The sequence below is a fragment of the Rhinopithecus roxellana genome, chromosome 17, assembly GCF_007565055.1.
Source record: "Rhinopithecus roxellana isolate Shanxi Qingling chromosome 17, ASM756505v1, whole genome shotgun sequence".
Lineage (NCBI taxonomy): Eukaryota > Metazoa > Chordata > Mammalia > Primates > Cercopithecidae > Rhinopithecus > Rhinopithecus roxellana.
Window position 1 is genome coordinate 5,124,987 of NC_044565.1, and position 14,998 is coordinate 5,139,984.

The window sequence follows — 14,998 nt, forward strand, 5'->3', positions numbered from 1 at the left end:
GGTTCTGTCATTATACATTCTGGAAGACTTCATCTTAAAAAGCCTATTGAATTGTTCGCTTTCTCCTCATGTTTTATTTCTAAGAGCTCGTTCTCATCCCGAGTGCTCTTTCTCTATAGCCCCCAGTTCCTTTTTATTGCCTGTAATACCTCTAATATCTCTGAGAATGGCATTTTAGTTTTCATTTTTCTTTGGCTTCCTTTATTGTCTCTGTTTCTTCTGAGTCCCTTTTCTTCTTTCTCAGGTGTCTGGTGATCCTGGGCTGTCCAGTTGCTTTTAAGAATGAGATGCTTTTAGTGGCTGGGGCTTAGGGCCTGGTGAGCTTCAAGGCCAGGGATCTGGCTGGGCCATTCTACTGGGCAACCCTCTGCCCCCAGCTGCCCTGCCAGTCTTTTCTTTTGAGCTGGGAGCTACTGCAGAAAGGAGCCCTCCTCTCTGAGGAGGCTGATGGCATGTAGGTGGTCAGACCCAGCCCAGGGGTGGAGGGAAGGGAAGGACCCAGAGTTTCCCGTACTCCCAGGCTTTCAGAGCCTTGCTTGAGCCTCAGAGCTCCTCTCCCAGAGTGCACGTCTCGGCCACTGCAGCTTGAGCAGGGCCTCAGAGCTCCTCTCCCAGAGTGCACGTCTCAGCCACTGCAGCTTGAGCAGGGCCTCAGAGCTCCTCTCCCAGAGTGCACGTCTCAGCCACTGCAGCTTGAGCAGGGCCTCAGAGCTCCTCTCCCAGAGTGCACGTCTCAGCCACTGCACTGCCTGCCAGCCCCGGTGGGTGTGGACAGAGGTCTGGGGTATCATTTCTGTAGCTGTGCTTTCATCCACGATCCTCAGACAGCAGCCCCCATAGCCGGGTGGGCTGGAGTAGCTCTCGCTGTCCGTCTTCCTCCAGCTCTACAATATCCCAGCTCTTTGCCCTTGCAGGGTGTGTCTTTATACAACCCCTTTCCTATAATTTCAGAGGGTTTCAGGAGGGAGGCGGGTAATATGTTGCCCTATTTAAGTAGAGGTGTCTGGATTCCATTCTAAACGTTCCCAGGGTTGAAAGGAGGCCTGCCCGGGATGCCTTGGGGCCTCAAGCACTGAAGGTGCCTGAGCTTACAGATGTGGCTTCTTCAGATGACTGAGTTGGGGTCTCGGGACTGGGTGCAGCAGATGGCAAATGTCCAGGACGGGCAGCTTTCCCAGCAGTACTGATAAACACTTTGGGCCATGAAAGCCAGTTCAGGTACTAAGGGGGCCTGTGGCCTGAGGGCCTAGCGACTGATGTCAGCCAAACAACGGTCATCGGTTCCCGGAAGGAGAAAAGGCTGCCAACTGAACGAGGCTTCCCGTCCCCAAGGATGTCGCGACGCGGGGACGAAGCATCTCACGACGTGAGCCTGAAACACACGGGCCTTTCATCACCCGAGACTCCTCCAGTCCAGGAGGGTCCCGCTCTTTCCCCCGGCCTCCCGGAGGAGAGCCTCTGGACGACGCCCGCGACGGCGTTTTCTCCAAAAAAAGGCAGGGAAGAGAAGCGTAGTAGTGGCCGCAAGAGCGAGGGGCGGCGAGAGGCACCACGCGCTCCCGCGTCGGCCACGCGGCGATATACGCCCGCCTCGAGTACCCTGGCGCGCGCCCCCGGACGCCCAAGTTGCACGGACCCCGCCCCCCGCCCGGCCAAGGGCACGCCCCTTCCGTCGCCCCTCCCGCGGGCGTTAACCGTCCCTCCCCGCCCCGGAAGCGCGTTCTTACCTCCTTCCTCGCGAGAGTTCCGTGCGCCGGCGCCCAGATCGCGCGAGACCGCGGAAGGAGCAGGAGTGGGTGGTGCGCGCGGCGGCCGCGACGGACACAAGATGGCGACGGCGACCATAGCTCTCGTAAGTGAGCCCCCCGTGACGCGGGCGGCCCTCAGCTTGCGGGGCCGGGTCGTCGGCCCAGCCTGGGCGCGGAGGGCCTCCCAAGAACGCGACGGTCTTCCCAGGTCCCGCGCGGACTCCCTTGTGTCCCCGGGTCGCGTGAGGCGGGGGCGGGGCGGGTGCGCGCGGGCGGCCGGCTCGCGGCCTCAGCTTCCGGTCTGCGGACCAAAGCTTCCGGCGGGGCGGGGCGGGGGCCCGGGCGCTGCTTGTGGCCCGGGCGAGCGAGCTTAGCGGGGTCGCGTTCCTACCCGCTAGGTCCGGCAGGCGAGGGTCGTCGTCCTCCCTCTGCCGACGGGGATGTGCGCCGTGGTTACGACGGAAGCGGGTTCCTGGGGATGACGCGTGGGCCTTCGGGTTGATAGGATCAGAAGGGGACGGGATCTGTAGAAAGGGGTCTGCAGCTCAGAGCTTGGGGTGGCCTTGGCTCACTACGCCTGCAGCTGTGAATTCGTTCTCTGGTGTTGTAGAGGGATCTGGTTATCTCCATTCTCTTGTCTCCACTTGGGAAAGAAGGACGTGCTTTCTCATCCTACGGTTTTTGAGAAATCGCTCTGTGGGAGGATTTGGGGACACAATGGGGAACCAGACAGGCAGTCGGAGGTCTGGTGCCCACCAGAAGTAAGTTCCCACCCAGGGTACCATTTGCTGGGCGCCCGAGGGAACTGCGTGGGCATCCAGAGGAGTGAGTCGCCCCCTGCTCTGCTCAGTGCCCACCTCCCCGGACAGGGCAGGCGTTAGTAACGTAGGGGGAGAACATCCATGCACACAACACATGCGCAATGAAGTCTGGTCTTTCCTCCTCACCACTTAGCTTATAGGACTTAATCCCGTTTTGGACCTTTCTTAGCCACAGTTTACCCATTTATTACTTGCCACCCTCCCCCCAGCCCACATCCAGCAGGATGGGATAAGGTCTGTTTGAGAAGACAACTTGGGCAAGTGGCTGAAGGCTGGACTGACAGGACCAGGGAGTGTCCATAGACTGCCATTGCCAGGCCCCATACTAGGGGGAGAGAGGCATTTGCACAAGATACCTAGCTTGCGAGGGCAGCCCAGTGTGTGATTCACAGGGCTGGCTAACTCCACTTTCTCTATCATGTCCTTTCTCTTGAAGCCACAGAAGTAAGTGATCTTTGAGGGGCACTCCAGAGAGAAAGGAAGTAAGGGTTAAGAACCTGGTGACTGTCTCCAGGCAGCAGAGAGTTGATGGTGAAGGAGGAGGAGGCTCAGAGACAAGGACTGGACACTTGGGAAGGTGGAGGAGGAGAATGGATGCCTCACTCCCCAAGCACCCGCAGAACAGCGCCCTGTGCTCATGAGGGTTAAATGGGGGCTCAGGTCTGCTGTGGCATGGTGCCAGATAGTTGGCGTCATTGTTGAGTTGGACGTGGGTCATAACTGATGCCGTGAGCGGGTTCTCAGCTGGGGTGTTTGTTGCCAACCAAATTCTATTGGGTTAATACATGCTTTTTCATTGCATTAGGCTCCAGGAATGAGCTGTAGCCTGCGGTCTAACCCAGTCTTCTTTTAATCACTGGGATGGAAAGGCTTCTACAAGGGTTATCTGTTCCCCACCATCCTGGTTGGGCACAGTGATGAGAGCCTGCCCTCTGTCTCATGCTGCTTCGGCTTTTAGGGGAGGTTGAATGGAGCAGCTGAACTGAGTAGACAGTGGCCTGGTGGGGAAGGAAGCCAGAAGATGCAGAAGGCCTCCTCTCCCATGGGCACGCCTTCTGCCTGGTGGCTGCAGAATGAGGCCGGCTGCCTCTTCGCAGCAAGGGTAGGTCTTCTGGATGCATCTTTTCACTTTGACACGTGGCTCCATTCTTCTCTTCACTGACAGCCCGAACGGCTTTCATTTGGGGTCATCACCCTTGGGGTTCCAGTTTCTTTCTTCTGGAGGTCCCAGCCTGCAATGTCACCTCCTAGAGAGGCCCCCCGGATGCCGTGGCCTGGCACACCTCGTAGCCACTTCTTTCCTAACCTGTGCTTTCTTAGTACACACAGAAGTCATCTTTGATTTCGGCATTCTTTGCTAGCAGCTGACGCCAGGCTCCTGAGAGAGACATCTTTCTCTCTTGTGTTGTTTCTGCTGCCTTTGCAGTGCTCAGTGTGGAGCCTGGGCATGCAGTAAGCAGTGTTCATTGTGTGAAAGGAACTGACAGAAAGCAGTGTCCTGCAGCCAGCTCTGCCCTGGGTATCTGACGCTAGATGTTAACAATACTGACGATTGCTGGAACCTGTGGCTTGCTTTGCTGCTTTTCGTGTGCAGGGACTGCAGGTTGTGGGGTTAGGCAGAGGGGTGGGGGGTGCCGGGGTTTCACTAAATCTTCACAGTAGCCCTAGGAGACAGGCCGTCCCCCTTCCCAGCTGAGGAGCCTGAAGCCTTGGGACCTTGGGACCTTCGGTCATTCGCTCCACATTACTTTTTGAGACAGAGTTTCGCTTTATCACCCAGGCTGGAGTGCAGTGGGGTGATCCTGGCTCACTGCAACCTCCGCCTCCTGGGTTCAGGCAATTCATGGTAGCACCTCAGCCTCCCCAGTAGCTGGGATTACAGGCGCCCGCCACCATGCCTAGCTAATTTTTGTATTTTTAGTAGAGATAGGGTTTCACCATGTTGGCCAGGCTGATCTTCAACTCCTGACCTCAAGCAATCCATCTGCCTTGGCCTACCAAAGTGTTGGGATTACAGGCGTGAGCCACTGTGTCTGGACACATTACTTAAAAAAAATTTTTTTTCATAGAGATGGCATCTTGCTATGTTACCCAGACTGGTCTCAAGTGATCCTCCTACATCAGTCTCCAAAGTGCTGGAGTTACAGGTGTGAGCCACCATGTCCAGCCCCTACATTGCTCTTCTTGTCTTCTGATGGAAATACTCCTTGTTGCTCTGGGCTGAGGAAAGGTGGTCCCACAGTTGGCACCTCAGAGCCCCTCTGCTGCACCGCCCCTCAAAGGGGCTTCCCATTCCTCCGAGCACTGCTGCCTGGTGCTGGGGGGCATCCCGACCATAAAGCCGCCATTTTCATCGCCTAAAGATGGCAGTACGTGACTAGCTGCGATTATAAATACCACTTTCCTCCAAGCTCTCCCAGTGTTTGGTTAGCACAGAACCCTAAGCTCCATGCAGCTAGGAGCTTCCATCTGCCAGGAATGGCGTGGGATGTCCTGTGTAGAATGCACCGGTGTGCCAGCTTTTCCCAAGAAAAAGTTTTTCTGAGCCACATCCCACTGTCAGCACTGTTGTGGTTTACTTGTTGGTTAGTGCAGTGATTTGGGGGAGCAGGAAGTTACAAAAGTGGCCCTCAGTTCACCCTGTTCGTGGGTATCTGGAGACGACCTGAAGTGATCTCTTGCTGTGGGCAGTGAGAGGCAGCCTTGGCTGGGCACCGTGGCCCACGCCTGTAGTGCCAGCATTTTGGAGGTTGAGATAGGTGGATTGTTTGAGACCAGCTTGGGCAACATGGAGACCCCCATCTCTCCCAAAAATACAAAAATTAGCCGCGTGTGGTGGTGCATGCCTGTAGTCCCAGGAGGTGGAGGTTGCAGTGAGCTGTGTGGTTGCACCACTGCATTCCAGCCTGGGCGACAGAGCCAGACCCTGTCTCAAAAAAAGAAGAGGCAGCGTCTCCTCTGACTGTACATGCAGTGGGAGGGGCCGTTGTTTCCGGGGTACAGTGTCTAGGCAGCGTGGGGCTGACTTGGGCAGCTAGAGCACACCCGTGCCGGCAGCATCGGGATTAGCTCCCGGCACAGGCTGGGTTGGCCTTCCCCAGTGCAACTGGGCTTGTGCTGCTGCCCCTCCTCTGGAGGCTGGAGGACCTGGGACGCTCTGGTGGGTCAGCCCAGCCTCTGGCTTTGCCCGCATGGCTCCAAGGGTGGGCACACTGATCTCTTCTGTCCTTAGATACTGTGGGTCTCATCCTTGAGCTGGGAGCGGGTTGACTGCATGCTGCCTTGGTTCTTCTTGTGCATCCTCTGAGAAGGTGGAGTAGGTCTCAAGACCCTTGCACCATCTCCTGACCCCCACAATGTTACCCGTCTCCTGCCCGTGGCCTGCGTTTGCCCTGCCATCCCTCAAGACCATTGTGGAGCTGCTACTCCCTTCTGTGCCCCTTTAGGTGTGGGTTTTTCCCAGTGCAGAGGCCAAGCTCTTGGCCGTCCTCCTGGGAGACTGCTCTGGATGGTTCTGTTGCCAGGGAAGGGAGGCCTGCGTGTCCAGACCCCTGCCCACCATGCTGCTTAAAAGTGTCTTCAGGAGAGAACTGGGACCTGGGCTTGGCCAGAGCCTGTGGATGGCGCTGGGGCTGGGGCTGAGTTGTGGGCTGGCCAAGGTGTGTACAGGTTGCCAGGAAGGCACCCCTGCTGCCTCAGGAGGACATGGGGGACACCCAGCCGGTTCCTTTGACCATCCAGCCTGCTGGCAGGAGAGGATGGCTTTCTTTTGCCTGGGGCAGGAGCACAGTGCTCTCTATCCTGCTCCCTGCCCCTGCTTGGACTTGCTGGCAGCCCTGGCCCAGCCCAGGCTCCGCTCTGCTTCTGACCAGCTCCCTGGGCGTGCTGACGGGTGTGAAGCGAGGGCAGTTTGGGCTGGGGGGTCGTGTCGGGAATGCATCCCTACCCGGCCTCCCTTGTTTATCTGTGAGGAGCTCAGCCCTTAGCTCGGGAGGAGAGCAGGCCTGGGCGGTGGGGTGGTGTGCCTGTCCGTTAAAACATCTCCTTCCTGCCTGCAGCAGGTCAATGGCCAGCAAGGAGGGGGGTCCGAGCCGGCAGCGGCGGCGGCAGTGGTGGCAGCGGGAGACAAATGGAAACCTCCACAGGTACTGACCTTAAGCATCCTGTCCCTCAGGCCCGCCCACCTGCCCGCCCGCCCGCCTGCCTGCCTATGCGTCCCTGGGCCCAGAGAGGGCTGGCTGGGGGCAGGGCGGGAGGAACCTCGGGAACCCTTCTCTGCCTCTGGGCAGACAACTGCCCGCAGGACCACGGCCCTCGCCCTGCGCCAGTCCTGCACCCTCCCCACCCAGCCACTGAGCCAGCCTTTGCCCTCTGCATCTGCCCTGTTCCAAGCACCAGGCAGGGCCTGTTGACAGTCTGGCCGGGCGGGGATGCCGGGGCCTGGAGCTCATGCGTTCTTAGGCATCTTGCAGGAAGGGTGGGCCAAGGTTTCTAGAATGAGCAGTGCTTTAGGAGCCAGAAATACAGATTTCATTTCAGACCTCTGTGTTTTACTTTAAATAAAACAACGAAGCAACGCGCACATCAAAGCACGGGTCTGGTTGGGACTCAGCCCTCCCCATCTTTTTTCGGCCCCAGGCTCCAGAGTGGTTGTGGGTGGGTCTTGGCCTGTTCGATGGCCCAGCCTTGGGAGCGGGTCCTCTCGGAGGTGGAGCTGGGCCTGTGGCTGTGTAGTCGGTTCTTTGTGCTTCTCCATGGTAGCGTCCGCCTCCAGAGCATTCCAGCGGGGCCTCAGCAAGGTGGCCTGGGCGGCCTCTTGGGGCTGGGCCCTCCTCTTGGTCCCCCAGGCACGCTTCAGGGGTGGGACTGGGACATGGTATGCAGCCTGGATCCTGGGAGATGTGGGGGCTGGTGCTCCCTGGCCCTTGGCTGGCGCCCAGCCCACCATTGGTTGGTGGGAGAAGGGCCTTTTGTTTACCAAGACAAAGAGGAGATTGAAAAGTGTCTGGGGGTTGAGGGGATTGGCATTGATTACCATGGTGACAGCCTGTCTCTCAAGTCCCAGCCTCTGGCTCTTGGGCCCTCTTTCCCACTAAGGAGGAATGGGCTTGGGGCCAGCTGTGAGGGTGCAAGGACAGGTCTAGTGTGAGCCGGACTGGGGCACCTGGTGCCACCCACAGCCAGTCTTTGATCTTCAGGGACTGGCTGGGGCTCCAGTTGCCTGGGGAGGGGTCTCCAGGGCTTCTTGCCCTTTGAGCCTGGGCCAGCATCCCAGCACTTGGCAGGCAGGAGGGAGTTCTTGGGGCTTGGGCCAGCCTGTCCCTTCCTGCCTCCTGTGTTTCTCTGTCCTTGCTATGTCCTTGCTGGGGACCCTTCTCTCTTCTCTGCTGCCCCTCAAGGCTGCATCTGGAAGTCTGGGAGGGCCCAGTTGGTGGGCCACTGGTCTTTGTGCTTGCTGAGCTGGGGGACAGGCGCAGGCATGCTGTCTGCCCACCCCACACTCTGCTGGGCCTGCTGGCCATGCTCCCTGCTCACGCAGCTGCGTTCTTCCCTCTGCAAAAAGCTTAGAGATGGATTTTGACAGAAGGGATGTAAACATAGTCCTGGTTGGCATCAGCTTGGGTCTGCAGTGGCTGTGATTGCCCAAGGGCCTCCTGGTCCCCAGGCCCACCTGGCTGGGGCGCTGGTGGGTCTACTTCTGGCTTCTCCCAGTGGGCCAGGCACAGCCCATGCAAGAGTGTCTGTGAGTGAGCTGGAGCCCTCTGCAGGGCTCATGTGGCCCGAGAGAGGCCTGTGTTCTCTGGGAGGTGTGCACAGTGCCTGCGGGGACCGGGGGCGGGGGGGGCGCGGGAGAACACTGTTGGGAGAGAGGCCCTTGTATTTGCTCCTTGGGTGGCCCCTTGAAACTCCAGGGAAACTGAGCCTGTGTCTGTGGCAGGGACTGTGAGGAATCCCGGAGGAGCCTGGGAGCAAGGAGTCCCAGAATGTCCAGAGAGCCCTGGCCCTTTTCTCCTGCCTTCCTGCCTTGGAGGACAGCTGAGGCTGGCCCTCCTGCAGGGCATGTGATAGCAGCTCTGGAGTCAGACTGACAACAAGGGGCTGGACCCCTTTCCTGCCTCCAGCTGTTTATCTTGGTGGCACCCGAGGAGGCCACTGTGGCCTGGGCCCCACAACTGCTCGGTTTGGCCCAGGGCCTCCAGGGCACCTTCTTGCCTCAGTCTGTGTTCTACCCCATGGGTCCTGGGGGAGACAGCAGCCTGGGCTGGGGACAGCAATGTCAGAAGGGCAGGCCTGAGTCCAGGCCAGGCAGGGGATAGTCTGTGCTAAGGCCCTGTCTCTCTGGGAAGGGGCTGGGCCAGAGCCCATGTGCAGTGTTTGGGAGACAGGTGGGGTGGCACTCCTGGGGCCATGTGAAGGAGAACTTGAGCTTGCTGTTGACAGATTCCCCTGCTCCCCTACCAGGGCACAGACTCCATCAAGATGGAGAACGGGCAGAGCACAGCCGCCAAGCTGGGGCTGCCTCCCCTGACGCCCGAGCAGCAGGAGGCCCTTCAGAAGGTGAGCACGGACCTCCCAGGGCACTGCAGGTGTGGGCCAGTCAACTGGGGGCAGGGGCAGGGTGCGGGGCAGGCCTGTCTCCCATGGGCCGGGCCCCCAGTGCTCCTCACTGCCACCTCTCTCAGGCCAAGAAGTACGCCATGGAGCAGAGCATCAAGAGCGTGCTGGTGAAGCAGACCATCGCGCACCAGCAGCAGCAGCTTACCAACCTGCAGGTGAGCCCCAGCCGGAGCCTCCACCGCCCTCCCCACCACCACCACCATCTCCTCCTCTTCACGCTCTTCCTCCTCCTGTGCCTGCGGCCATCCCCGCAAGCTGTTAACAGTGCTCCGATTCTCAAAGACTCATGCTCGGGACCCCCGGGGTCCTCTCTGAGGCACGAGTGGCCCAGCCTTTCCCACCTGTTGCTCGCTGGAGCCCCTAAAGCGCCGCAGCCCCTTTCTTGGCTGCTTGGCTGTAGCTCTATCCTGTTCCCCTTCCTGGTCTTCACACTGTGGCCTCTGGTCTCCCCCGTGCTTCCCGCCCCAGCTGTGCACAGCTGATGGTGGCAGCATGCAGGGCGTGGACCTCCCTGCCCCCGTGGCCTGGATAAGACTGCTCAGGCCCTCACCCCTGCAGTGAGTCCAGACCACCTGGGCTCAGCCCCAGGACTGAAGGGTCAGTCTAGAGGCACCTGCCCTGGGGCCCTGCTCTAGGCCTGTGGCCGGAGGCTGCGATACCTTCGTGGGAAGAGGCCGGTGTGAGGCCGACAGGTTCCTGGGCCTCGAGCCTCACGCCCCCCGCCCAGCCCTCAGACATTCACGCTGCCAGGGGTTGTCCTGGCCGTACACTGCGCTCCACTGCCCTCCTCCCTCCCTCCCTTCCTCCCTCCCTCCCTTCCTTTCTGCCCCGGCCGGCCCAGCTGCAAGGCTGCAGGGCGGGGCACATGGGGTGCTGCGGCCCCCCTGGGCAGGTGCCGGCGGCCGGCAGTGTGGGAAGGCAGGCGGCCTCCCTGGCAGGGCGGGGACTCCGGGCCTTGCCGCTGTCTGCGTGAGGTGTTGACGAGAGCGGGAGACTGCTCGGCTCCAACAGACTGAACTCTGTCTTTACTGTCTTTCAGATGGCAGCAGTGACAATGGGCTTTGGAGATCCTCTCTCACCTTTGCAATCGGTCAATAGAAATGCTCACTTCTTCCGGGGCTCATGTCCTTAGTCAGGGCTAGAGGGGGGCAGTGCAGCCCACGTGCTGGGGACCTTGCTCCCCTGGCCGGCCCTGCCCGCCAGCTCTGGACGAGCGCAGCAGAGCGCCAGGCGTGGTGGGGCCAGTGGTGTGGGCACCCACCCGGGACCGCCCCTGGGGAGGCCTCCATCTGCTCTGAGGGCCCACCTTAAAACTAATCGGCCAGGTAACTGCGGAGGGCAGCCGGCCAGGGCGGGTAGCTGCCGGCACCAGGCCCGTCTGTGCCCACGCCGCCTGCACGCACGGGGTGCGCCTACGGCCTCCAGCCCCGTCAGTCTCCAGGCTGCCTGGCTCTTGGGTTGGGGTCAGGCCCCTGAGGAGAGAGGGGTCCTAACTCATGGCCCCATCAGACCCTGGAGGGAGGATGGATGGATGGGGTGGGGGTGGGGGGACCCAAGCAAGCGAGGGAAGGGCAAGCAGGGCCTTGTGCCTGGCTGTCAGCAAGGGGCAGAGGCCATGCAGCCAGGGCGGAGGAGGCAGGGGCCACGGCTATGGCCTTCGCTGTGGTGGGCAAAGGAGTCTGGGAAGGAGGTGCCCCTCCCTTCCCCCAGAGGCAGGCTCAGGAGGAGGCCAGGCCCCATCTCGGGGATCCTGAGGGGAAGATGTGGCCCCTTCTCTGGGAGCCTCTATTCAGAGGGGCATCCCTGTGTGTGTGGCTCCCATGGGGCAACACACGCCTTGTTCTCTCTGGGAAGCATCTGAATGGGAATCTGGGCTGGGGGTCTGGTCAGGGAGAGAGCTCTTGACCTGCCTGGGGGTGGGGCCCCACACTGAAAAGGAGACACAGCCCTGTCTTGGGGGAACATGACCTGAGGGACAAGCCTGGTCTTGTGTCTGGGGAGCCTGCTGACAAGGGGATGTGATTCCACCTTTGGGGGGCCTTGCTCTGAGTGGGGAGCCTGAGGTCTGTTAGGGGGCCCAGTTTAAGGAGAACACAGTGTCATTTTCAGGGAATGCCTAGTTTGAAGGAAGATTCTCACCTTGGGAAGTCCCTTGATGTGGAGAGATGCTTCTAGGCCCCTCTCCATGGGATGGGGAGGTTCAGCCTGCATTAGGCCAGCTGATGTCTAAAGAGGGAAACTGGTCTCTGGCCACAAAGCCTTGTGTGGAGAGGGGCAGGGCCTGGCTCCAGCTGCCTGCTTTGCCTGTCCTGGCCCACAGTCTCCCTGTGGCCCACTGCGTGTGGCTCTGGAAGTCCCCTGCCTGGCATGTCTCCTGTGAGGTGGCAGGGGCGAGAACCCATCCCTGAGGGGGTGGGGAGGTCCCTCAGCATAATAGCCAAGCTCACAGCCAAGGCCCTGGACCAGCTAGGCCTGTCACCTCACCAGCTCCAAGGAGCCTGAAGGCTTCTCTTAGGGTCTCTGCTACCTCATGGTGCCCCCGGGGGCCAGGCCAGTGGTCTCGCCTGGGCCCGCTCTCGGCTGTGGGCACGGGCTCCAGGCAGCTCCTTTGTGAGGAGTTGCAGGGTACTGGGAAGGCACAGCATGAGCCCCTCCCGGAGTTGGCCCCGCATGAGCAGCTGCTCCTCGTTCTTTCTTCAGGGAGCCCCCATCTGGCTCCTCAGCTCCTCCCCTGGGGTCTCTTCTGGGCAGTGGCTGCCCTGTCTTCTGACCTCCTCTCTTCTGGCCACCAAACCAGTGGGTCCCTCCAGCTTGGATGGCTCCTCCTTCCCTCTTCTGTCGTGGTCCTTGGCTGGGACGGTGGGAGGATCTCCCAGCCCAGCCTGGGATACCCAGCCCCCAGACTGGAGGGTGGTCTGGGTGGGAGGGCACGCAGCCCTGCCTCCTGACCATCTGTCGGCTTTGCTGCCACAGTCTGCCTGGGACCTTGGCGGGCTGGGGTGCGTCCTGTCCTGCCGCTGGGCCTGGCCTGCCTTCTTTGGGTGGCGGGGTCCTGCGACCCCCTCACCCTGACTGCAGGGATGGAGCCCGCACCTCCCTGCCATGTGGGGAGCCCTCCCCACAGCAGGGCTGAGTGGGTGGGCCAGGAGGGGAGTGGGCTGCCCAGCCTCCTGCCGCCCCTGACGAGCCAGCGGTTCTCTCCCCTCTGTCCTGCTGCAGATGGCGGCTCAGCGGCAGCGGGCGCTGGCCATCATGTGCCGTGTCTACGTGGGCTCCATCTACTACGAGCTGGGGGAGGACACCATCCGCCAGGCCTTTGCCCCCTTTGGCCCCATCAAGAGCATCGACATGTCCTGGGACTCTGTCACCATGAAGCACAAGGTCAGCAGGCGTGGTCTGCCCAGGCCACTTTGGGCTCGCCCCCACCCCTGGGCTCGCGCAGCCTGACAGGTGTGTCCTTGTGTCTAGGGTTTTGCCTTCGTGGAGTATGAGGTCCCTGAAGCTGCACAGCTGGCCTTGGAGCAGATGAACTCGGTGATGCTGGGGGGCAGGAACATCAAGGTGAGGCAGGGAGCCAAGGCCTTGATCCCACAGGCATGCAGGGCTGCCCCTCCATAGAAGCCTTTTGTGGCGGGGCCTGGGTTGACAGGTCTCTCCATCTCGCCGCCTCTTCCCCAGGTGGGCAGACCCAGCAACATAGGGCAGGCCCAGCCCATCATAGACCAGCTGGCTGAGGAGGCACGGGCCTTCAACCGCATCTACGTGGCCTCAGTGCACCAGGACCTCTCAGACGATGACATTAAGAGTGTGTTTGAGGCCTTTGGCAAGATCAAGTCTTGCACACTGGCCCGGGACCCCACAACTGGCAAGCACAAGGGCTATGGCTTCATTGGTGAGCCGGGGCGGCTGCGGCGGGATGGGGGCCAGCTGAGGCTGGGGCTGGCCTGCTCACTGCTCCTCTTGCCCGCAGAGTACGAGAAGGCCCAGTCGTCCCAAGATGCTGTGTCCTCCATGAACCTCTTCGATCTCGGTGGCCAGTACTTGCGGGTGGGCAAGGCCGTCACCCCGCCCATGCCCCTGCTCACACCGGCCACGCCTGGAGGCCTCCCACCGGCCGCTGCTGTGGCAGCTGCTGCGGCCACTGCCAAGATCACAGCTCAGGTGAGGGCCCACACATCTGTGTCAGCTTGAGGGTGGGCGGGCCGGCCCCTGATTCCTTGGAGACTGATTCAAGGTGGTCTTGAGTAGCCAGACCAGGCACTGAGCATGGTGACCTTTTGGGTTGCAGGAAGCAGTGGCCGGAGCAGCAGTGTTGGGTACCCTGGGCACACCTGGACTGGTGTCCCCAGCACTGACCCTCGCCCAGCCCCTGGGGACTTTGCCCCAGGCTGTCATGGCTGCCCAGGCACCTGGAGTCATCACAGGTGAGTCTAAGTGGTACCAGATCCTCTCCTCTCCTGTCCTGGCATCTCTAGGCTCGCTGCCCTCAGCTGCCTGGCCCTGTTGGTCTGGGCACAACCCTCTGAGCCCAGGGCAGGCCATGGCTGGTCAGTTCTGTGCCTTTCTGGGAAGGGGGGTGGTAGGGAGTGACTGATGGACCTGGTTGGTTTTCCTGCAGGTGTGACCCCAGCCCGTCCTCCTATTCCGGTCACCATCCCCTCAGTGGGAGTGGTGAACCCCATCCTGGCCAGCCCTCCGACGCTGGGTCTCCTGGAGCCCAAGAAGGAGAAGGAAGAAGAAGAGCTGTTTCCCGAGTCAGAGCGGCCAGAGATGCTGAGCGAGCAGGAGCACATGAGCATCTCGGGCAGCAGCGCCCGCCACATGGTGATGCAGAAGCTGCTCCGCAAACAGGAGGTAGGCAGAGGGGTGGGGTGGTGGCCAGGGGAGAGGTGGGGGAGGTAGGGGGTGGGGCCACAGCGCTCAGCTGTCTCCCCCCGCCCCGGCCCCACAGTCCACAGTGATGGTTCTGCGCAACATGGTGGACCCCAAGGACATCGATGATGACCTGGAAGGGGAGGTGACAGAGGAGTGTGGCAAGTTCGGGGCCGTGAACCGCGTCATCATCTACCAAGAGAAACAAGGCGAGGAGGAAGATGCGGAAATCATCGTCAAGATCTTTGTGGAGTTCTCCATAGCCTCCGAGACTCATAAGGCCATCCAGGCCCTCAATGGGCGCTGGTTTGCTGGCCGCAAGGTGGTGGCTGAAGTGTACGACCAGGAGCGTTTTGATAACAGTGACCTCTCTGCGTGACATTGGCCCCCCTCCCCGGACTTGCACTTGTTCCTTGTTTCCTCTGGGTTTTATAGTGATACAGTGGTGTCCCCGGGGCCAGGCGCGCTGTGCCCAGCCCGGCCTATAGTGCGGATAAAGGTGCGGATGCTGCTGGCCCTGAACGTCCCTGTGTCTGCCATCGCTCCTGTCACCCATCCTGGGTGTGTGTCCTTAGGGGGTCTAGGGCGAGGAGGCCGGAGTGGGGGTGGTCTCTGGACCTGCTTCGTGGAAGCAGGCGGGCCCCGCTGTGGGGTGAGACCTGGCCAGGGGTTTGGCGCCCTGGGCTCGGTCCCGCGGGTGGCGGCAGCTAGGTGGGCGGGGCTGCCTGGGGCGCCGGGTCTCGGGCGCGGGCTCGCAGCCGTCCCCGCAGGGTGGTGCTGACATAAGGCGGGCCCCGGGACACCGCGACCCGCTGGACAGCGCGCACTGCCAGTGTGCTTTTGTGCCGTAGATTCGGTCGTCCAAGGAGAGGGGGCGGGCGGGCGGGCGTGGTCGCTTCCCGGGCGGAGGCCGCGCATTGAGATTCGTGGCCAGAGGCC

General features: G+C 61.1%; 1 protein-coding gene across 6 annotated transcripts; it reads left to right on the forward strand.

Moving 5' to 3' along the window:
* Nucleotides 1-1,744: 1,744 nt before the first annotated feature.
* On the forward strand, nt 1,745-14,581 carry PUF60 (poly(U) binding splicing factor 60). 6 transcript variants are annotated; one of them, XM_010375285.2, is made up of 12 exons: nt 1,745-1,852; nt 6,628-6,714; nt 9,032-9,127; nt 9,253-9,342; nt 10,227-10,277; nt 12,407-12,568; nt 12,656-12,748; nt 12,866-13,079; nt 13,158-13,348; nt 13,476-13,611; nt 13,806-14,041; nt 14,139-14,581. In XM_010375285.2, exons 1-12 carry the CDS (start codon nt 1,829-1,831, stop codon nt 14,436-14,438), a joined length of 1,680 nt encoding a protein of 559 aa, XP_010373587.1. In that variant the 5' UTR covers nt 1,745-1,828; the 3' UTR covers nt 14,439-14,581. The 6 variants fall into 6 exon arrangements, with proteins under 6 accessions (XP_010373587.1, XP_010373589.1, XP_010373591.1 ...); XM_010375286.2 differs by having other exon boundaries at nt 1,792-1,852; nt 6,631-6,714; XM_010375287.2 differs by lacking the exon at nt 10,227-10,277.
* The last annotated feature ends 417 nt before the right edge of the window (nt 14,582-14,998 follow it).

Coding starts and splice junctions, on each gene's coding strand:
- PUF60 (XM_010375285.2), top strand. CDS start 1,829: ATGGCGACGGCGACCATAGCTCTC. Junction 9,128..9,252: donor AGCAGGAGGCCCTTCAGAAG/GTGAGCACGGAC, acceptor CACCTCTCTCAG/GCCAAGAAGTACGCCATGGA. Junction 12,569..12,655: donor CTGTCACCATGAAGCACAAG/GTCAGCAGGCGT, acceptor CCTTGTGTCTAG/GGTTTTGCCTTCGTGGAGTA.